Source organism: Rutilus rutilus (assembly GCF_951802725.1).
Source record: "Rutilus rutilus genome assembly, chromosome: 1".
Classification (NCBI taxonomy): domain Eukaryota; kingdom Metazoa; phylum Chordata; class Actinopteri; order Cypriniformes; family Leuciscidae; genus Rutilus; species Rutilus rutilus.
Window position 1 is genome coordinate 26,600,359 of NC_140209.1, and position 25,000 is coordinate 26,625,358.

General features: G+C 38.5%; 1 protein-coding gene across 9 annotated transcripts in view; it reads right to left on the reverse strand.

Moving 5' to 3' along the window:
- The window catches only part of rbfox3b (RNA binding fox-1 homolog 3b), a 309,370-nt gene that overhangs the window by 162,739 nt on the left and 121,631 nt on the right, over positions 1-25,000 (reverse strand). For all 9 annotated transcript variants that reach the window (XM_084387722.1, XM_084387715.1, XM_084387713.1 and 6 more), the window contains exon 2: positions 22,031-22,114. In XM_084387722.1, coding sequence (XP_084243848.1) covers positions 22,031-22,052 — 22 coding nt within the window. In that variant the 5' untranslated portion in view covers positions 22,053-22,114. The remainder of the gene's footprint in view (positions 1-22,030; positions 22,115-25,000) is intronic.

A 25,000-nucleotide genomic window follows, 5' to 3' on the forward strand; every position in this document is an offset into this window, starting at 1 on the left:
AGACGTTTGTTCATGCATCTTGCTGTAGTCAGCCGAAACTCTACAGTTAAACAACAGCTGCTCAATACTGTTCTACATACATTAACGTGCGATTAAAAAGTGATTTTTCTCACTCGGTTTTGAAATGAAACACGTTTGATGTGACATACTGTAGCTATCAGAGCTCAAAACTGCCTCTCCAGTTCATTAACACTTAAACTAAACTGCTGAAAAATCATTATGACATCACCATAACAAGAGGTCAATAACATATATGACCATCCACATCTAAATATCAATACTTATTCAGTATTTGACCAACAGTGTGAACATGAACAACAGCAATATACTGACGTTAGACATTCACAAACAACATAGTCTTAAAGGTGCAGTATCAAGAGAAGTCTGTTTAACGGTCAGAGATTACAACTATAGTTTTTGGTGCAACAAACCACACACATGTGATAGATCACACTCAATAAAAACTGAGCAAGACTTGAAAGAGACACAAAGGGTGAATCGATCACAGACACAGACACACACACGCTCTGAAAAGAGTCTGACGTGCCATTGCTCAGTCATGTTTGACATTTGCAGCAGATGCTGTTCAATCACTCTGTCTGATTCATTTAGATAAAACACTATAAAACACTGAAGACAGAGCATCACAGCTTTAACATGGTTACACACACGAACGCACAGGTGATTGGTGTGCGAGTTAAACAGGTTTGAAGGTTTGTCATGATACCGAAACGTCTGTAGTGTTGGATTACAAATTTATTAAATGTTTAATTTAGTTTGCAACAATAAAAGTTGAGTACATTGAAGTTAGCATTTTAAGGTTAGGTTAGGATAATGGTATCAACAGTTTCTGCCAGACCTGTTTTCTCTATTATAATTCACCCTATTGTCGTTAATGGCTCGAGCCAGTAGCCCCAAGACGCACCTTTTGTCTTTAATGGCTCTTTGAGTCCCAGTATCACTCAGACTGATGGGATTAGCACACGAATGATTCGTCTATGCAATTTGCACTGCAATAGACTGTTATGCTGACTGAATTAGGATTGGCCAGACATTCAGTCTAGGGTGTTTTACCTAAACCTGTATACTTCATTTTAATGCTTTGTTCAACCTCAATGTAAGTCCCTCCCTCTTGGAAGGTATATAACCTACAATGTATAATGTTTGAGTTAGACTTGGAAGAACACTACAGACGACACACAGCGAAGATCCAAATAAATCACTTCTGCTTATCCCAACGTCTCCTGGTCCTGCTTTGAGGAAAGAAAAACTTTACAACAGTAGTCAACAACAATGCTAGTGAAATTTCACGATTCTCAATGCCACAGAAAAAAAAAATAATTCTAATATGGTATTAAACACACTCCATTACTTTCAAAGGTTAAATATGAATATAATTATTGACAAAGTGAAGTATGATAAAAAATAAAATAATTAAAACAATGGCTTTCCAGTATTTCTGAATTAAGCCAACATTTCCAATATATATATATATATATATATATATATATATATACAGTGGGTACGGAAAGTATTCAGACCCCCTTAAATTTTTCACTCTTTGTTATTTGGCAGCCATTTGCTAAAATCATTTAAGTTCATTTTTTTTCCTCATTATTGTACACACAGCACCCCATATTGACAGAAAAACACAGAATTGTTGACATTTTTGCACATTTCTTAAAAAAGAAAAACTGAAATATCACATGGTCCTAAGTATTCAGACCCTTTGCTCAGTATTTAGTAGAAGCACCCTTTTGATCTAATACAGCCATGAGTCTTTTTGGGAAAGATGCAACAAGTTTTTCACACCTGATTTGGGTATCCTCTGCCATTCCTCCTTGCAGATCCTCTCCAGTTCTTTCAGGTTGGATGGTAAACGTTGGTGAACAGCCATTTTCAGGTCTCTCCAGAGATGCTCAATTGGGTTTAAGTCAGGGCTCTGGCTGGGCCATTCAAGAACAGTCACGGAGTTGTTGTGAAGCCACTCCTTCGTTATTTTAGCTGTGTGCTTAGAGTCATTGTCTTGTTGGAAGGTGAACCTTCGGCCCAGTCTGAGGTCCAGAGCACTCTGGAGAAGGTTTTCGTCCAGTATATCCCTGTACTTGGCCGCATTCATCTTTCCCTCGATTGCAACCAGTCGTCCTGTCCCTGCAGCTGAAAAACACCCCCACAGCATGATGCTGCCACCACCATGCTTCACTGTTGAGACTGTATTGGACAGGTGATGAGCAGTGCCTGGTTTTCTCCACACATACCGCTTAGAATTAAGGCCAAAAAGTTCTATCTTGGTCTCATCAGACCAGAGAATCTTATTTATCACCATCTTGGAGTCCTTCAGGTGTGCTTTCATGTGTCTTGCACTGAGGAGAAGCTTCCGTCAGGTCACTCTGCCATAAAGCCCCGTCTGGTGGATGGCTGCAGTGATGGTTGACTTACTACAACTTTCTCCCATCTCCCGACTGCATCTCTGGAGCTCAGCCACAGTGATATTTGGGTTCTTCTTTACCTCTCTCACCAAGGCTCTTCTCCCCCGATAGCTCAGTTTGGCCGGACGGCCAGCTCTAGGAAGGGTTCTGGTCATCCCAAACGTCTTCCATTTAAGGATTATGGAGGCCACTGTGCTCTTAGGAACCTTAAGTGCAGCAGAATTTTTTTTGTGACCTTGGCCAGATCTGTGCCTTGCCACAATTCTGTCTCTGAGCTCTTCAGGCAGTTCCTTTGACCTCATGATTCTCATTTGCTCTGACATGCACTGTGAGCTGTAAGGTCTTATATAGACAGGTGTGTGGCTTTCCTAATCAAGTCCAATCAGTATAATCAAACACAGCTGGACTCAAATGAATGTGTAGAACCATCTCAAGGATGATCAGAAGAAATGGACAGCACCTGAGTTAAATATATGAGTGTCACAGCAAAGGGTCTGAATACTTTAGGACCATGTGATATTTCAGTTTTTCTTTTTTAATAAATGTGCAAAAATGTCAACAATTCTGTGTTTTTCTGTCAATATGGGGTGCTGTGTGTACAATAATGAGGAAAACAAATGAACTTAAATGATTTTAGCAAATGGCTGCAATATAACAAAGAGTGAAAAATTTAAGGGGGTCTGAATACTTTCCGTACCCACTGTATATATATATATATATATATATATATATACACACAGACACAAAATAGACAAAATTTTGTCTTTTTTAGACAAAAAATAAAACCAGACAAAAATAGATCAAAGATAAAGATGAAGCAATACTGTTTCAAAAATAAAATTGAATTAAATTTTTTATATATATATATATATATATATATATATATATATATATATATATATATATATATATATATATATATATATATTTGGATTTTAGGATTATTTATTGTTTGAGGAAAATAAACAAAACAAAGCAAAAATAAATAAATAAATAAATAAATAAATAAAGCAAAGCAAAGCAAAGCAAAACAAAAATAAACAAAACAAAACAAAGAAATGTTTGAGCTGATTTCAGGATTATGAATTTTTTCCCCAAAAAAAATTTGCGCTGATTTCAGGTTTATTTACGTTTTTAGAAAAAAAAAAAAATTACATTAAATCAAAAAATAAATAACTAAATTAAAAATTAAATTAAAAATTAAAAAATAAAACGATGATATATATGACAGGTATATGAATTAAATATTCAAGTTTATTTGTATAGCACTTTTCACAATACATATTGTTCCAAAGTAGCTTTACAGAAAATAACTGGTGCAACAGCTGACATGTGCTTTAAACATTGAAACATATTTACATATTTTGTTTATATTCACTTCAGACACATCTGTCAACTTAGGACATTGCTTTCATATGACCATTTTGTAAACAATGGAACAAATGCACAAATGTGCAGATATGCAAAAAACATGAACTTGATAAAGATGTCCTGGCTGCTGACACTATATAAACACTAGCAAAGGTATTTTATTTCAGTATCAATTTGGCGCCAAAGCACGGTTACTACTGACATATTTACACACGCGTGCATTTGCTCCATTATTTCCAGAACACGCATGAACGTGATTCACACAGAATCTCCTGACAATTCCTCTCAAAAGAGCACAAACGAACATCTTCATGCAGTAAACTTCCATCACACACACTCTCCTCTCAGGAAAAGCTGACTGCACTATTTCTCTGTGGTGGAAAGTAGCCGATGTCAAAGTGATGAATGTGCGATGAGAACAGGAGCAAGAAAACACGACTCGCGCTCCAGAAACACACACACACACACAAACAACACAACTGTGTACGAAGCCTCTAAAACTCGGACGCAACTGTAAATGTGAGCTCACTTTCTATCAGTGCTGTTGTGTATGTAGCCGTGAGGTCACGATTAACTAGTATTTACCATCTGTGAGCCTCATCTGCCCTATTTCTTTCCTCTCAGAGGAGCGAAGGTTATATATATCACCTGACACAGGTAATCACCTGTTGATCGTCCCTCAGGAAGAACTGCATTAAAACAGACGGAGAGAGACGCGTTCTGTTATCTCACTCACCGGGGAGAAGCTTTTTCAGTCGCTCTCGTACGTCACATGATGCTTTAGAGCTTCAAATCAAGCATTGTGCACGAGATTTCACTGAAGACCTGCAGTCAGAATAATTAGTCCCGTGCCGACAGGAACGCACGAGATGAGTTATGAGGGTCTCGAATTAAGTACATTACTGAAAGTACAGCCAGAACCGTTATCGACGGGCGTACTACTGTACATCAGAATGTGCTGCAGGAAAAGGTTTTTACTCAACTTTTGCTTGAGTGATGCATCTTTTCAACTAATTGTGATCCTCGCTGGTTTTAAGCTCCATTACTCCCTTAAAGGGATAGTTCACCAAAAAATGAAAATGATTAATTACTTGCACTCGTGTCGTTCTAAACCCGTAAGACTTTCGTTCATCTTCAGAACACAAATGAAGATCTTTGTGCTGAAATCTGAGAGCTTTCTGTCCATCCGTTGACAGCTACACAACTGACTCTTTGACGCTTCAAAAAGTTCAAAAAGAGATCGTAAAACTAAGCCATATGAATTGAGCGGTTTAGTCCAAATTTTCTGAAGAGATTCATAATTTTGCGAGTTCGCTTGACGTGCAAGAACCAATGAGGTTCATTCTCGCGTTACGCAGCACGTTTGAGCTTCAGCAAGAACCAATGAGGTTCATTCTCGTGTTATGCATCACATTTGAGCAAGAACCAATGAGGTTCATTCTCGTGTTACGCAGCACGTTTGAGCTTCTGCAAGAACCAATGAGGTTCATTCTCGTGTTACGCATCACGTTTGAGCTTCTGCAAGAACCAATGAGGTTCATTCTCGTGTTACGCATCACGTTTGAGCAAGAACCAATGAGGTTCATTCTCGTGTTACGCATCACGTTTGAGCAAGAACCAATGAGGTTCATTCTAGTGTTACACAGGTTTGGTTGAGCTTCTGTTTATGTTTGCTAATCAATGTTTATATGTGAATAAAATCCTAAATTCAATCTGTTCATCATATAAAGCGGGATAGAAAGGGACAGAAAGCTCTCCGATTTCATCAAAAATATCTTCATTTCTGTTATGAAGATAAACTTTTTTTTTTTAAGTCTTTTTTTATTAATAGAATTAAAGTAATTAATGACATAATTTAAATTTTTGGGTGAACCAATCCTTTAAATAATTCATTTTTAAGCAAGTTTTTTAAGATTAACTATAAGTTGCTTTTAGTAGTCAAAGTAGGCTGCCAAAAACGTAATAATTGACCAAATAATAGCAGACTCGGTGAAAGAACAGAAAGCACGAGAGGACGAACGCTTTGACCTCAGTGGCCTTAAACTGAACCGCCGGACCGCATGGATCTTTTCCCTCCCGCATTCACGAGGAAACTTTCCGTAATGAGATGGGAACAATCTGCCGACGCTCCGGCTGCCATGTTGTGTTTAATGGTATCACAGATTGTGCAAGCGAAGCGTTACTCTACAACAATGATGCTGACACAGACAGACAGATGCCAAACGCTGATGGTTACGAGCCTCTCGCTCGACACGCGCAGATAAAACACAAACACCGCGCTTCTTGACAGCGACCTGTCGTTAATCTGATCGACTGACGACCTTTGATGAATAATCTGAGGATGCTAAAGTTGATGAATGACTGGAAAGAAGAAAGATGGAGATAAAGAAGAACCGACAGCAGACGGATCACAGATATCTGTGTGGTGACACTGCTGTCATACTAGCATGAGGTCTAGCTCACATTACAGATTAATCTGCTCGAGAACCGCCCACTTACAGTAGATGAGATCACATGACTGACATGCAAAATGACCATCCACAGCTCACTTTTTCATCTAAAGTTTAGGAGCGGATTTGAAAACAAACAAAACTTGGAGAGCAATAAAGCAATAGAGTGAGCAAAATTCTGAGCTGGACAATTCATGGCTGTGTGTTTGAGCTGAACTGGTCACTAGAAGTTGAATTAGAATTAGAATTTGAATGGCAGGAAGAGACATTTCTTTAATTATAATTCAAAGAAACTAACTATCTATCTATCTATCTATCTATCTATCTATCTATCTGTCTGTCTAGTTCTATCCTATCTATCTATCTATCTATCTATCTATCTATCTATCTATCTATCTATCTATCTGTCTGTCTGTCTGTCTGTGTCTGTGTCTGTGTCTGTCTAGTTCTATCCTATCTATCTATCTATCTATCTATATATCTGTCTGTCTAGATCTATCCTCTCTCTCTCTCTCTCTCTCTCTCTCTCTCTCTCTCTCTCTCTCTCTCTCTCTCTCTCTCTCTCTCTATATATATATATATATATATATATATATATATATATATCCGTTCCACCACATCCCAAAGATGCTCTATTGGGTTGAGATCTGGTGACTGTGGGGGCCATTTTAGTACAGTGAACTCATTGTCATGTTCAAGAAACCAATTTGAAATGATTCGAGCTTTGTGACATGGTGCGTTATCCTGCTGGAAGTAGCCATCAGAGGATGGGTACATGGTGGTCATAAAGGGATGGACATGGTCAGAAACAATGCTCAGGTAGGCTGTGGCATTTAAATGATGCCCAATTGGCACTAAGGGGCCTAAAGTGTGCCAAGAAAACATCTCCCACAGCATTACACCACCACCACCAGCCTGCACAGTGGTAACAAGGCATGATGGATCCATGTTCTCATTCTGTTTACGCCTAATTCTGACTCTACCATCTGAATGTGTCAACAGAAATCGAGACTCATCAGACCAGGCAACATTTTTCCAGTCTTCAACTGTCCAATTTTGGTGAGCTCGTGCAAATTGTAGCCTCTTTTTCCTATTTGTAGTGGAGATGAGTGGTACCCGGTGGGGTCTTCTGCTGTTGTAGCCCATCCGCCTCAAGGTTGTGCGTGTTGTGGCTTCACAAATGCTTTGCTGCATACCTCGGTTGTAACGAGTGGTTATTTCAGTCAAAGTTGCTCCTCTATCAGCTTGAATCAGTCGGCCCATTCTCCTCTGACCTCTAGCATCAACAAGGCATTTTCGCCCACAGGACTGCCGCATACTGGATGTTTTTCCCTTTTCACACCATTCTTTGTAAACCCTAGAAATGGTTGTGCGTGAAAATCTGACTGCCCAGTAACTGAGCAGATTGTGAAATACTCAGACCGGCCCGTCTGGCACCAACAACCATGCCACGCTCAAAATTGCTTAAATCACCTTTTCTTTCCCATTCAGACATTCAGTTTGGAGTTCAGGAGATTGTCTTGACCAGGACCACACCCCTAAATGCATTGAAGCAACTGCCATGTGATTGGTTGATTAGATAATTGCATTAATGAGAAATTGAACAGGTGTTCCTAATAATCCTTTAGGTGAGTGTATATATATATATATATATATATATATATATATATATATATATATATATCTGCTCCCCAAAGAAATTGTTTTGACTTCTCTGCTCTACATATGTAAATTAAGACGTTTGAAGGCCAAAAAATGGATAAGAAACAGCTTTAAAAACAAGTCAGTGGGCAGTAGATAATTTGCCAATACCTGCTCTCTTCTCGTCTCCATCACCCTTTCTTTTTCTCTCAGTCTCTTTATCTTGCCCTGTCTCTTCCTCTCCTAAAGCTGAGCTTTGACTGATAGTCTTTTCATTTCCGTCTGTGTCAGTGAAGAAAGTAAACATATGGTCCACTGACATTTATGTTTTATTAATCATTTTCTTAGATAAGTGAATTTACTGAAGGCTACCAGGAAAGCTAGGCAACTAAGTTTATTAGATTCATTAACAATATTTTCACAGCATGGCTTCTTCACATGGACAGTTACTATACATTACAATTACATGAATCACGTAAATTAGGCCTATTTTCAATTCAAAATGGTGAAATTATACAAAAGTTTTGTCGAACGTTTAACATTTCTGTCCTAAAACAGCTGTCAAATATGAAATTTGCATTGCGCTGGGATTCATGCTCATCTATCTATCGGGACGCTTTGTCCAGCCAACATCCAAAAGTTTTTCTTGTCAAACTTTGCTTTTCTAGTTAAAATTACAGTCATTTATTTGAATTCATTTTAATTCTACTTCATTACATTACAATTTTTAATGTCAATTCTGTGTTCTGTTTGATAAATCAATTCAAATTCAATTAAAAAATTAATTCTGAATGTCACACAACCCTGCAAAGCAGAATATAACTAAGTCGTGCTCAATGAAAGTTTTTTTAATGTTCACAAAATAGCAGATCTGCTGATTCAGCCTGAGCTCATTAGTATTCATATACATAATATTTACATTTATTTTGACCAATTTGCATCCACACTAAAACACACAATATGAATATACTGACAGCATCTAAAACAAAGTAATATTCACACATGCACACATTTAGAAACATACAAAGCTATAGAAAATCATATGCATTAAGACACATCTAGGGTCATATTTCACACCAAAAGAACAGAAATGAAAAAAATATATAGATATTTTGCATAAGAAAATTACGCTTATTTTTAGATTTTAGTACAATATTTTCATGACAATGTAGCACATTTACCTAGAAATTACTCATATTTAGACATATTTATAATAAAAAAAATGCATGCAGTGCCTAACAACACCATTTATCTCTGACTACAGACAGCAACCCCCCAGCACCTTATCGCTTTAAAATATCTGATCAGGATGCCGCAAACACCTGCAAGCACTCAGACAAAAACACATCGCCCTGTTTGAAGGACTAATCGAGCTTTAGAGAGAATCAGAGAGAGAAAGTGAGTGATGGAGGACGAGCACATACAGGAATCCATTTAAAAAAAACAGCATGATTCAAGATGCAAAAGCAGCACATATTAAAGCAGCTCGGAGCTTATTACATGTTCGCTTTCACACAGAAACCAATTTACTTTCCATTGATCGTTTGTCGGGCAATTAGATTTCCATCGACGCTAAAGTGAGAGAGAGCTTGGGTCAGCGGTGCTTTCGACGCTTCAGACGTCCAAGCGTTTCAGCGCTGCTTCCGGATAACAAATAACTCTCTGCGCATGAAAAAGTCCCCCAGCCTCAGATTATGTATCCGTCTTTATTTCCGATATTAGCTCTTTCTTTCTGCAAACTTGGCTGATTTTCTAAATTGTGTGTTATCGACTGATCCAGCAGCTCTTCAGGCAGGGCCTGCGGGGCAGCACGTGGACCCGAGCCAGCGCTTGTAACCATTAGTCTGTTCAAAGTCCCGGGCACGGATCCACCGCGGGCTCGGTAACACTGCAAGCGGAAACCCAGATACCCCAGAACCACAGGCCGGAGCCCGTGTGGATGTGACCGATCAGAGTCAGTCAAGGTCAGACGGGCACCACGGGACAAGTGCACGAGACCGACCGCTTCAACCACAGATGAAACGACCCGAGCCGCTCCTGAGGATTGACGCTGGCGTGATATCGGGGTATCCGTTTCCTCGTGAGTCCTGGGGAAAAGCCGATCCTCACGTTTCACATTTAGAGCGCTTGAACGAACCCAGTAAAGTTACCCAGAGGAAGATTGTCCTCGCTCTTAATGGAGGACTCATTTACGTATCAACTTGAGGCATAAAAATAAACTCAAATTCAGAAGGTGCCGTACAGTAAAATGAATGCCAATAGCAGCTCAGATCATTTGATCGAGGGAGGATTTGATGAGAAACATTTGATTCTGAGGTCATTGGTATTCATACATATCATTTGCATGCATTTTTTGTACATTTGCATGTACATCGAAACACAATGTAAATGGCAGCATCTAAAATAAAAGTAATCGCATATGCAAACTGCAAAAACATAAAAATGTGTATAAATATAAATTTGTTTAGTTATATTTTCCTATTATATCAGTATTTTTAGCCCCATCCATAAATGTTATTTGTATCTACAATATACTATTACATACCTATATTTAAAAAGAGTTCAAAGAATACGGCAAAAGAAATCACACAAAACCTAATTAAAACTATAATAATTATATAAATTATATTATATCAAATATATATAAAGTATATAAATATAATAAGTTGTAAAAATAAATGTGATAGCATTAAACATTTAATTAGTTTTACTGATTAAGCAATAAAATCAACCTCATATCAATACAAAACTACGCAAACGTACAAAAATGTGCTAAAATCATACTTTTCATAACAGTACACATACTTACAATTACTAATGAATCACTTAGTTTGATTGGAAACGTTGGTTTCTAAGCTAATCTAAGCACAGTTTGAGGCATTGGTGAGATCTCTTCTGAAACTCTAGAGAAGACACAAGTGAGATTACTGGGGTCTATACCTCAAGAGAAACACCTGAAATTAGTGTTGTAGTCAAGATCACCTAAACTGAGTCCAAGACAAGACAAAAACCAGTGTGTGTCGAGACCAATACAAGACCAAGACCAGTGTGTGTTAGGGCTGTCAACGAATATTCTAAATTCGAATATATATTCGAATAGTTTTAAAAAACAGAATTTCGAATGTGAAAATGAATATTCGAATGTGGAAAAACGCCCGCGGTAGCAGAGGCGCGGCTGTCTGCTTTGCGAGTGGGCGCGCTGCCTGAGGGGTCAGGGACAGGTCACAGGAAGAAGGCGTTAACGTTAAACAGAAAGTTTAAAAACTAAAGTTTTTCTAAAGTGTAGGCTACTGTACTGACTGAATAGATATTGCATGAATAAGGTAGGTTAGATACAGCAGTTTCATGCACTGCAGGCTTCCACTGGTTTGATTATTTACCGTTTCATGTCAAGGAAAAGTTCCATGTTTACCACAGCACAGCTCGCTCAGAGCGTTCAATGTCGGATTCGCGTCTACCGCGTCTAGTTGGACTCTTGAACATTTTGAATCCATTCGCGCGTCAAAAGCAAAAGTTTGAAGCAAAATTTACGCGCGGAGAGCGTGACGCCTCATTCGCGCCGCAAGACCTCCAGACGCGCGTAAAGGCGTCTTTACATTGACTTAACATTGAAATCACTCGCGCCAGACGCTCTATTCGCGTTTGGTGTGAACGCAGCATGAGGGTGAGGGTGAGGGCGAGAGAGAGTGAGGTCTGCGGTCTTGGCCATTAGTTGATTTACTTGTTTTTGTGTAGGTAATACATTGTCAAATATGTTTAAACTTAAATAAACGACCTATACAAGTAGTTATGTCTCTTTGTATTAATTTGTCCTGTTATTGACGTAATGTACGTCATTGACAAAATGCGCAACCAGATGTTCGAATAGTTCGAATGTATGTGTTTTTTTTAGACAGCCCTAGTGTGTGTCGAGACCAAGACCAGTGTGTTGAGACCAAGACCAGTGTGTGTTGAGACCAAAACCAATGTGTGTTGAGACCAAGACAATGCCAAAACCAGTGAGTGTCGAGACCAATGCAAGACCAAGACCAGTATGTGTCAAGACCAATGCAAGACCAAGACCAGTGTGTGTGGAGACCAATACAAGATCAAAACCAGTATGTGTCGAGACCAATGCAAGACCAAGACCAGTGTGTGTCGAGACCAGGGCCGGAGTTCAGGCCCAAGACCGGCCCACTTTTTCCATGGTGGAATTCCAAATTAGCACTTTTTCCAATTTGGATAAATGAAGCAACAGTTCAGCTATTACTATTGTGTAGTTTGTATTAATACTATAGTTCAAGAAATAATGTAAAGGTTAAATAATAATTCACTTAGACATTATAAGAAGCAATTGCGACTTTATATCACACAATTCTGACTATATCTTGCAATTCTAAATTTCTGACTTTAAAAAGAAGCAATTGCAACTTTATTTCACGCAGTTCTGACTTTATATCTTGCAATTTCTGACTATAAGAAGCAATTGCGACTTTAATTCACACAATTCTGACTTTATAACACGCAATTGCGACTTTATATCTCACAATTTTGACCATCTCGCAATGCTGACTTTATAACACGCAATTGCAACTTTATTTCAGGCAATTCTGACTTTATATCTCGCAATTCTGACTTTATAACACGCAAGCGACTTAATATCACGCAATTCTGACCATCTCGCAAAGCTAACTTTATAACACGCAATTGCAACTTTATTTCAGGCAATTCTGACTTTATATCTTGCAATTCTGACTTTATAACACGCAATTGAGACTTTATTTCACGCAATTCTGATGTATTCCGAGATGTAAACTCGCAATTGTGAGATAAAAAGTCGCAATTATCTTTTAAAATGTTTTATTCTGTGGCCGAAACAAGCTTCCATACCTCCTGGCCTCTTCCTCCCATCCATCCTCCCTGACGCGTACCGTTACGGTAGGGCCGGCCCAGCTATCGGTAGGCGCCGGCGATGCCGCGGGCCCGCGGCCGCAGTAGCCTACCTAAAAACGTTTTGGAAAAGACTGGCTGTGGACCCAACCAACTCTGTAGTAGGGGAGGGGAGAACTCCCTCACATGGTACAACCCATGCAGAGACTGCGCGCTGCAGTATCAGAAGGCGGAACGTGTAATGTTACTAACGTGACATTGAAATGTGAAAAAAAAAAAAAAAAAATAAATAAATCCTCGACCGGCCCAAAAGTGAAGCGGCCCACCGGGAATTCTCCCGATTCTCCCGATTACCCAATCCGGGCCTGGTCGAGACCAATGCAAGACCAAGACCAGTGTGTGTCGAGACCAATGCAAGACCAAGACCAGTGTGTGTTGAGACCAAGACAAGACCAAAACCAGGGAGTGTCGAGACCAAGACCAGTGAGTGTCGAGACCAAGAACAGTGTGTGTCGAGACCAATGCAAGACCAAGACCAGTGTGTGTCGAGACCAAGACAAGACCAAAACCAGTGTGTGTCGAGACCAAGACAATACCAAAACAGGGAGTGTCGAGACCAATGCAAGACCAAGACCAGTGTGTGTCGAGACCAAGACAAGACCAAAACCAGGGAGTGTCGAGACCAAGAACAGTGTGTGTCGAGACCAATGCAAGACCAAGACCAGTGTGTGTCGAGACCAAGACAAGACCAAAACCAGTGTGTGTCGAGACCAAGACAATACCAAAACAGGGAGTGTCGAGACCAAGACAAGACAAAGACCAAGACCAGGGAATGGCAAGACTTGCAATTATGCTCATTTGTGAAAACGTCTCTTTTGCTCATGATATTCCTTAATTATCTTATATGTTATAATATAAAATCAATTTCTAAAACACATTTTTTGCACTCATATTTTAAATTTAGTGGGCATTTATATTAATTTTGATGACATTTTTGACAATGCCTTTTTGATTTTTGACCTGGCACATCAGTAACAAAAGAAATCAAATTAGAAATAAGTTGACTGCATCTGAAGTTTTACAACCAATCGCATTACTAATATTACTAAATAAATCAGACAATGCACCGGCAATTGAGTGATATCCCCGCAGCTGTGGTGTTGAAATAAAATCCACAGTCCTCTTAGTCTCAGACAAGACCAAATACAAATGTGGTCGAGACCAAGACAAGACCATGACCTTGACTCTCTGGAGTACAACAACACTACCTGAAATGCAGGAGACTTAGAATTTTGCTGTCGAGAAGAAACTAGACAAGGAGAAATTAAAGAGACTTAATTTACATTTAGCAGACACTTTTATCCAAAAGAGGAACAAAAGCAAACTGTCAAAGCCAACAATATCCATAATACACAATGCAGTTTTTCAGCCACTGTTTGTGATGTTTACCAGGTGTTTACACGCCGTTATAACTCCTCGAGTGGAGGACTTTCAACTTTCACCGTGGCGTATTTTGACAAATGCCTCTCAACCCCTCGCGCTCTTCAGACAAATGTAACAGTTAAACTCAAACGCTTAATTTCCGCCTCTGTTGACTGCGGGCAGCGGCCATTAATCAGCGCGGCATTTGGGGCGCGACGCTCGAGCCTGCTAACAGCCAGATGCTGGCGGCTGTCGGCTCAATCCATCAGCCGTGATTGGAGAACGAAAAGGTTCAGGAGTTTCAAGTCGCGCCCACGTCGAGAGACTAATTGCCCGCCGCGGTGGGCGTCGAGGTGTTTTAACGAAACACCAACCCTCTGCTTTGCATTCTGGGTATTATTCAAAGACGCCTCAACATCAGATGACAGATTATGGAGGACAAGCTCCGCCCCTTTCTATAAAGGCGGGGCTTGGAGTGAGGTAATGCAAGGTTTTATAACAGTAGAGATAAAATGCTAAATCACATGCAAAAAAAAAAAAAAAAAACTTGATTGCTTCTGGTTTGAAGAAGTGTATTGACTGAATCTCAGTTGCTGGCAATGACCATAAACAGCAACACGCAATCAAAACAAACTCTTCTTCACCTCTGAAACGATTTCCTTGTCAGATGATGTCATCAAGGCCGCTTGAATCTTAACCAATGGGCGCTTCCGCTGTTTCTCTACTACGAAACGCAGACTTTTCACGATCCAAAATTAATCCTGTCCTGCAGGACTCTGAAATGTCACAGTACAGAAGTTAAACAGGTTGCAAATTCTGTTTTATGGTAATTTAACCCCATGTTTTTCAGGGAAACTGGTCAAGTAATTCATTAAAGCAAGTCAATTAGGATAAAAGCATCTGCTAAATGATCGCTTACTGCGTTAGCAATTAAGAAGCTTGATTTGCATGGCTCTATTATCGTCCAATCAAATTGCATGCTCTTTTGAAGTGGATTATGATTGGCTCATTCTGTCTTGATCTTACCAGCGGCAACAATGAAAAAGCCAAATGTGTCTTTAATTTGTGCTTGTGAGGCATTTAAGCTAAAAATGCAGAACTTTGAAAGTGAACGTCGTTATAAAAATGGCTGTGTGAAGGATGATTTTGTGAACGTTCTGGAGAACATGAAACATCTGTCTGCAGCATTAACAGCCTCTGAGATCTGCTGTTTTAAACCTCGCTCCTGATTGTGCAGGAACTCAATTAGGCATTAGTTTGAGCATGTGCAGAAGAGATCCAGCAGGGGGAGTTGTTGAGTTTGAGGACACACGATTATAAACCAAGACTGTAACAGAAAAAACATGACCCAGAAAACCCTAGAAACATCCTAACAACCATGTGCATATAGTCAAGTCAACACATTTACTTTTATATCGCTTAATACAATAGGCCTACAGATTGTTTCAAAGCAGCTTAACAGGAAAATAATGATTCAATGATGCAAACATAGTGCAGAAAACAGTGATGTCATCAGTTCATTTCCATTCAAATATTTTCAGTGCAGTCAAATCAGTAATATTGCCTTGGGAGAAACCAGGCTCAGTTAAGGGAACAGACTGAAGCCAAACAAAGCAACTTGCGTGTGCACTCAGCATGTTAGAATGATTTCTGAAGGATCATGTGGAAGGACACTGAGGACTGGAGTAATGATGCTTTGCACAGGCAAATACCATTTACATTTATTTTGTTATTTTCTATTCTATGGAATGGACTGGAATAAAATGGACTGGACTGGACTGACCTGGAATGAACTGAACTGAACTGAACTGAACTGAACTGAACTGAACTGAACTGAACTGAACTGAAATGAAATGAAATGAAATGAAATGAAATGAAATGAAATGAAATGAAATGAAATGAAATGAAATGAAATGAAATGAAATGAAATGAAATGAAATGAAATGAAATTGACTGGACTGGACTGGACTGGAATGAAATGGATTGGAATGGACTGGAATAAAATGAAATGGACTGGATTGGACTGGACTGGACTGGACTGGAATGGAATGGAATAAAATGGACTGGACTGGAATGGAATAGAATGGACTGGAATAGAATGGACTGGAATGGACTAGAATAAAATGAAATGGAATAGAATGGACTGAAATAAAATGGACTGGACTGGAATGGAATAGAATGGACTGGAATAAAATGGACTGGAATGGAATGGAATAGAATGGACTGGAATAAAATGGATTGGACTGGAATGGAATAGAATGGACTGGAATAAAATGAAATGGAATAGAATGGACTGAAATAAAATGGACTGGAATGGACTAGAATAAAATGAAATGGAATAGAATGGACTGAAATAAAATGGACTGGAATGGACTGAAATAAAATGGACTGGAATAGACTAGAATAAAATTAAATTGAATAGAATGGACTGAAATGGACTGGACTGGAATGGAATAGAATGGACGAATAAAATGGACTGGACTGGAATGGAATAGAATGGACTGGAATAAAATGGATTGGACTGGAATGGAATACAATGGACTGGAATTAAATGGATTGGACTGGACTGGACTGGAATGGAATGGAATAAAATGGACTGGACTAGACTGGAATGGACTTGACTGGACTGGACTAGACTGAAAGGGACTAAAATGAAATGAAACTGACTGGACTGGACTAGACTGGACTGGACTGGAATAAAATTAAATGCGCTGGACTGGAATGGAATAAAATGGACTGGACTGGAATGGAATGGACTGGAATGGACTGTAATACAGAATAGCGGTGGTATGATGTTCACAGAGAGAGCTGCTGCACTAGCAGGACTGCCGGTCTGTTTGCATTGGTGTGTGTGGCACGTCAAGCGCTGGCTGCTTGTTACCGGTCAGCTCCGTCTGTATCGGGTCAGGAGGTCAGCGTGTAGCGGGTCACAGTGAACATGATCTGCCACACTGCGTGACCGGAGAGCACTGATGAACACTGCCGGCGCTCATGTTTACGCGACTCAACTCTGGCCGCGGTCCGTGCCAGGCATGCAAACACACATCGACTGCCACACGCCTCACTGAACACTGAGGGGGCTTCCCCAGACACCAGAGGCCAAATCAGACACTATATACTGTATATACATCCATTTTATATCATTTAAATGAACACCTCTACCTTTGTTCAAGGGAAGATTTTGCTGGCATGCTCGGTTTCCACTTAACCTCCGTTGTACAATCTGGGTCATGAAACTGCATACGCAGACAGCTGAAGCAGGATAAACGTGGTGCATCTCATAATAAGGACTATATATGAATGCATGAGCTGAGAGCCAGACAGGAAGTCCGTCTGTCACATTTGGAGCACTTAGATCCAATAATCGCTCCATCACTGGGAACATGACACCATGATGAATTTAGTTTCATTCTGAAGCGTGTAAATGGTGCCGAGGCTGAACCCAGGTGACAGAAAACTACTCAAAGTGCAAACGCCAGTGGTGATCAGATGCTAATATCCGCTAGAGAAGTCTAGTCCCTCTGGCTGACCAGCTAAACTAGTTTCACATCAGATCGGATGCCTTCAGACAGAGACGTCTGACGCGTTTTAATCAGGAAGCTAACTAGTGATGTGGCGCCAAAAAGACTCTTTAAGGAAAGAGCTCTTGCTTTTCTGACATAAAAGAGTTTGACGGTACAAAATGTGCTTTTAAACTTCCTCTCCAAAACACTTACGCATAACTAGCCGGTTTGATTCTAACAGTCAGAGAAATCTCTTTGAAACGAGACGCATCTACTTGAGAAGCAACAGGGCTTAGTTCAACCCGAAAACTGAAATTTCTGTCATTAATTCCTCACCCTCATGTCGTTCCAAAACGGAAGACTTTCATGTTCAGAAACACGTTTGTTTTAATAAAACGCAGCTTTAATACTAGTGTATTTTGTCAGTAACTGTAAAACCCAACAAGTTAAGTTAACCCATTTCATTTGAGAAAATGTCTTACATCATTCAAGTTTAAAAACAATATTTATGATGGGTATAGAGAACCTTCTTAATATAAATTAAACTGTGTAGCTAAAACTGAATTGGGCAAAACCATTCAAATTAAAATGAGAAAGAACTAATTCATTAGTAATTAACTCATAGTTAATAGTGTATGTACTAATGCCACTTGGAAAGAGACTTTACTTTATAAATCAGTAAAAATTTCACAGCGTAAAAAAACATGTGAACCACGAGTTGAAGCGGGATGTTTTTACAATTATACTGAAAGGTTTTTATTCACAAAAAAAAGTATATCAGATGACAGAAGGTATGCAAGTAGATTAGGTTGATCATTTATAGGCCTTAGAAATGTGCATATCAAATAAAATACTGCAGGTTTTATTGGATTAAACTCGTCACGAAATCGAAGTTGCGCTAGTCTTTTCTTCTCTATTGTGACGTATATCAGAGTAAAACACTGGAACAATAACTAATGTAGGGCGGGGCTTGATTTCATTCATGGGGAATTGATTGGATGGTTGTGGTTTGCTATTGGCTGATCTCATGTGATTGACAGGTTGCCCCGCCCTCGTCATCAGAGAAGAGAAGAGATGAGCTGCAAGAGGTAGGGGAAGTTATTGTGATTAAAGATTAAGAGAAAGACTAACCCTAACCCTAACATGAATTTAAAAAATAATTAATCTGTAATAATGTGCACAGATACATAATGTATATTAAATACTAACATTCCATAAAAATAAAAATAAAGAAACTTAAACTAGAATCTACAGCAACTCATTCAGTTTGAATAATGCTTAATATAATCAGTTATTGAGTTCACAAAACTTGTAAATATTAAGTGCTATTAACTTTTAGTAAATTGCATTGTTGGGTTTTGAAAACATGTCAGTGCTGTGATACAAAACTCACTAAGTAAATTGATATTATTTGAAGGATTTAAAAAAAATATTTTTATTGGAAAACAAGTCAAAAGGGACTAATTAAAAATATAGGGGTGAAACGATCATGAGAATCCAAATTAGACTGTTCTTGGTACAAAAATCATTAACTAACACTATAAGTGGACTCTATCAGAACAGAACAAAATGTCAGATTGCAGAATGAATAAATGAACAGGTGAGTGACTCAGGAGGAGAGTTTCACCTGTGTGTGTGTGTGTGTGTGTGTGTGTGTGTGTGTGTGTGTGTGTGTGTGTGTGTGTGTGTGTGTGAGACACCATCAGGGGTTTCCCTCTCCTCCATCCCTCTGCCTTCTCTAGATTAAAACAGAGTGAGCGAGAGAAAGCTTTGGGCTGAATGAGGAATCTCTCTCTCTCTCTCTCTCTCTCTCTCTCTCTCTCTCTCTCTCTCTCTCTCTCTCTCTCTGCAGATTTATGGGGCCCTCTAATGGACTCTAGAGAAAAACCCCTCCGTCAGCGAGTCTCTCCGTCCACTCCTCCACACAGACACTGCAAGCCTTTCTTTCTCCTTTCTAAAGCTACTCTTTTTCTCTCTCTCAGGTAACATTCTCCACTCCTGCTGGGTACAATTATCTGTATGTTTTCACATCTATTTTGTAACCAATTCAAGTGTGACCGTAACCAAATACTGTTATTAAACCATTTCAATTATAGATGAAGTGCTAACAAGTTCTGCTTCAGTATTAATGTCGAAGCGCTACCTATTCAGAATACAATATCGTCACACTACAGCTTTATTCTGCTGTTCTAACAGAGCTTATTTCCAGAGTTGGTAAGTAGCAGTGGTAACACACAAGAAATGTACAGTTTTACACCATAATTTTAATAAAGTTTCTTTAGTCAGTGGGCCTGAACCACTGCAGTGAAACAACACTTACTGTTCAATGTTGGCCGTGGATTCAGGGAACAATTATTAGCTATTTTGCACGCAGTCTTCATTTCAAAAGCTTTATTTTCCTAACATTTCTAAATTAAGTTCAGAATTTCAACAAATCGAAAAATCCACCATTCCCAAATCCAAACATCTGTTCTTTCATGTCACTTCCTCCGCCCATATGCGGAGACATTCCTTACCTGACAGGTGCATGATAAGGAACTAAATAAGTACATAAATGCGCACATACTACATAATAAAAGGAAAATTAATAATAATAAACAAATACATAACATATAATAAATAAACTCCAATACAACAGTTATTATAGACAAACGGCTACAATACCTGAGCTCAAACACATTGATTTCACAGCTCTGGACTCTAACTGGATGATGACTGGTGACTCGTTCGCTTTTAATTCTACAAATGTATTTGAGGAGAAGCATCTGAGACAAATTCGATACTACAATAGGTTTTAGTCATTTTCTGAGCTATGAATGAATGAGCAGCCTCAGTGTGCGTGTGTGTGTGTGTGTGTGTGTGTGTGTGTAGGAGGCTGTGGAAGTTCAGTTTCATGAATAAATGCTGGAGTTTCCTTATAAACACAGCAGTCAATACAACACAGGAATATAAATCAAGCTCTGCTGCCTGCTGACAGATATTCAACACCATCAATCCTGACACACACACACACACACACACACACACACACACACACAAAGTTTTTGAGAGTACGTTCAGTCAGAATCATTCACAAGTACACAGAAAAGGTGTTTGCGAAGCAACACAGAGATTGTGACATATACTTGAACTTGTTTCATAACAAGTGATGCGTAAAATCACACTTAAGTAGAATATATTTCTTTTTGCAATAAAAATGCAAAGCATTAGCACTAGGCATGTCAAACACACCACTACCTTGGTCTCAAACTGATGAAGACAAAGATACAGTGCTGTTACTGCAAAACTATGTTTTATTATGTTTTATTAACTGAGAAATGTATGCAATTTTTTACTAATAAAATTGACTATATAGACTATATAGAATATATATTATATAGACTATAATTTAACCTTTTAAATAAAGCATGATCGATAGCATCAAGTTTATTTTAGTATTATACTGTATAAACTAACATTTTTAATAACATTATGTTTTTAGATTTTCTATTTTCATTTTAATGTTAGGTAAAGTTTTAGTAATTTTGATGTGTGTTTTTGTAATAAAAAGATATATGTGGAGATATATATATATATATATATGTCTATATAGTTTAGTTTGGTTATTTTTGTACTTCCATTCAAATTAAACAAAAAGTGAGAAATGGTGCCTTGGAAACCAAGTATTTTTTATGGTTGTAGTTTTAGTTAACAATAATAACCCTAAATAGCATATTAGTTTTTGCAGTTATATCAAAGAGAATTGAATGAAATTTCATCAACTACTAAAATGCTGGTATGGCAACATCCCTAGTTTACACAATTAATAACAACAAACCAAAAAAAAAAAAAAAAATTTTTATTCTAGTATAGAAATATCAAGTCAACATAAATGCCCTTAAAACAGTGTGTGTGTGTGTGTGTGTGAGTGAGAGAGAGAGAGAGAGAGAGAGAGAGAGTGCATAAAAAGTGAGTTTAATTGGGTTTTGAGGCCAAGTAATAACCACTTAAGTTTGCAAACAAGTTCCTGGTGGCTTGATAAATGTGCTTAATTTAAAAATAACCTTGTTACTCCAATTTAAGCGTGGAAAAGCAGGGAGATTTGAGCCTATTTACAGTTATTAAGCAGCCAATGAGGGCGACAAAATGAAGCCTGTCCAGATATTCACTGCAATTCATCAATTACTCAAACGCGCAGAAACGTTGTGAGGGATCCGAGAGTCTGAACACCCCAGAGGGCCGAGCGGGATATTAGCTGATCCGTCTTACGGGAACCCTCGCGGACAGAAACCTCACAATGACTGAACGCCAACAAAAGAGCAGTTTTCATGCAAACACAACACCAGTGTTTGTTCTCATCACTGACCTGTCCAGAGGGGAATATCCATGAACTGAGCGCGTGATGAAGAGGGTCTCGCTGTCTCCACACACACTTACACTGTTCCTGATCCTGAAACACACACACACACAAGAATGAATCAAGTGGGATAAACATCCATCTGACAGCAGGACACTCGATATCTGAACAATCCACAACAATTAGTATTTACATTTTAAAGGTTTGGCTAAGTAAGACTAGTTTTAAATATCATATTATACTCTACTCTACTCTACTCTATTTTATTCTATTCTACTCCATTTTCTACTCTGCTCTACTCTATTCTATTCTACTCCATGTTCTACTCTATTGTCTACTCTATTCTATTTCATTCTATTCTACTCCATGTTCTATTCTGCTCTACTCAACTCTATTTTATTCTATTCTACTCCATTTTCTACTCTATTCTATTTTATTCTATTCTACTCCATTTTCTACTCACCTCTATTGTCTACTCTATTCTCCAAGGCTGCATTTATTTGATCAAAAATACAGTAAAAACAGTAATACTGTGAAATGTTATTACAATTTAAAATAGCTGTTTTCTATTTAAGTATATGTTAAAATGTAATTTATTCCTGTGATCAAAAATGAATTTTCATCATCATTACTCCAGTTTTCAGTGTCACATGATCCTTCAGAAATCAAATATGATGATTTGATGTTCAAGAAACATTTATTATTATTATCATGTTGGAAATAGTTGTGCTGATTAATATTTTAGATTTTTCAGGATTATTTGATGAATATAAAGTTCAAAAGAACAGCATTTATTTGAAATAGAATGTTTTGTAACATTATAAATGTCTTTACTGTCACTTTTGATCAATTTACTGCTTCCCTGCACACTATTAGTGAGGTATAAGAAGTTGCTGCCTATATAGGGTGTTTCTGATCAGTTATTACGCTTGTTAGGATATTTTCTTAGAAGGCATTTGACTATTTAGTCACTAGACAAGAAAACAACTTACTAGGGTTTGTCACGAATACAAGCAACTTTGCATTTAAAGGGATAGTTCACCCAAAAATGAAAATTCTGTCATCATTTACTCACCCTCAAGTTGTTCCAAACCTGTATGAGTTTCTTTGTTCTGCTGAACACAAAGGAAGATATTTGGAAGAACGTTTGTAATCAACAGATCTCAGTCCCCATTGACTTCCATAGTAGGAAACAAATATACTATGGTAGTCAATGGGGACCGAGATCTGTTTGGTTACAAACATTCTTCCAAATATCTTCCTTTGTGTTCAGCAGAACAAAGAAACTCATACAGATTTGGAACAACTTGAGGGTGAGTAAATGATGACAGAATTTTCATTTTTGGGTGAACTATCCCTTTAAAGGATTCAGTGTGCAAAAAGGTAAAGCAGAACCTCTTTTAATATAAACATAAACCTAAAAAAAAAACATACATTTATATATAGGGTCTTGCACACCCAAATAGGTGCATTGGAAACACTACAACAAAATTAATCCCACACACTACTTAAAGGGTTAAAAACGTCACATTGATATTTGAATGAGCAATGTTTCAGGCAATCAGCCTTCCTCTGGCTTTTCTTGTATAGAAATATAAAAGAAAAATCCAGAAGGCAATCAAATGCATCTCTACTGAAGGCGTTTCCATGCCTGACCAATGCTAAAGATCAACTCACAAAACCTGTGTGTGTAAGACCATGGACACATGGTTGAGACCGTGTAGGGTTTTCTGTCTCATTTGCATAATTTAATTGCATTTTATTATTCGCCCCTGCATTATATGAGGCGTGCATGGCTCTCTCTGCACTAATGTCTGGTGTGACTGAGGTCGTGGAGCACGTCCTGCTCTTAACCCCTTAATGGAGTCATTAATCTGGACGAATGCACCGAACACACAGAGGAAGAGGATGAAGAGTTAACATGCACTGCTTATGGGACACCATGCATTTCAATTACTCGCAGATGCGTGTGTGTGTGTGTGTGTGTGTGTGTGTGTGTGTGTGTGTGTGTGTAAACTATTCACCCTTAGGCTACGTTTAAAAAAAACACAGCGTTTTCATTTAAAAATGCTCTCCGTCCACACTCGCGTTTTCAGACGTTTTCCGACATTTCAGTGTGCAATTCTTCTGACAAGATCATTTTATTTGGCACAATATCTCAGCATTCACTGATTCACCAGGTCGCACTCACTCACTATTATATGTTTGGTCTGAAACACTAAAACTGCTCTCATGTTTTTCCACAGGACAGCAAATGTGAGTAAATTCTGTCATCTTTGCAGGACTGCGATATGAAGAGTGAGCAAAGTAACATATTTTAGCAACAACATGAAAGTGAATAGCACATAACAGTATCAATACCGTTATAAACATGAATATCCATTGGTACAATATGTGTCACATGACTAAACTTACGTCCTCGTTTTTAAATACCTCGGTTTTGATGGTCCACACTACAACACGCGCTCTTTGGAGAGCGTTTTCACAAAGCTTTGTTTTCATTAATAAAAACGCCCAAAACAGAGAGAAAAAGAAGCGTTTTCAAACCAAAATATATCAGTGTGGACGAGGCTTTAAACACACCAGCTGACTTACAGGATGCATTTGAATTGGAACAAAACTGGTCTGGAAAACAAACCCAGAAGCGTCTTAAAGAAATTCTGGCTAAGGTAATCTAAAGAGAAAAAAAAAAAAAAAAAAAAAAGCCTGAATCCTCCAAGGCTGAAAGAAACAGCACACATTATTTATTTTTCCAGGGTGAAAAAGCCATCTTCATGAACAAAACCAGTCTGAAATAACTACAACACACCAACACTCCCTCTAACTGATTAAAAATACATAATGCGGATATCGCCACTTGACAATAAGACGCCCCAAATTCATCCTGAGCTGCAGAAACACTTCCAGCTACTGCAGAAAGTCAAACTGGGTCACTGTCTAAAGGTTATCTGAGGACACACACACACACACACACACACA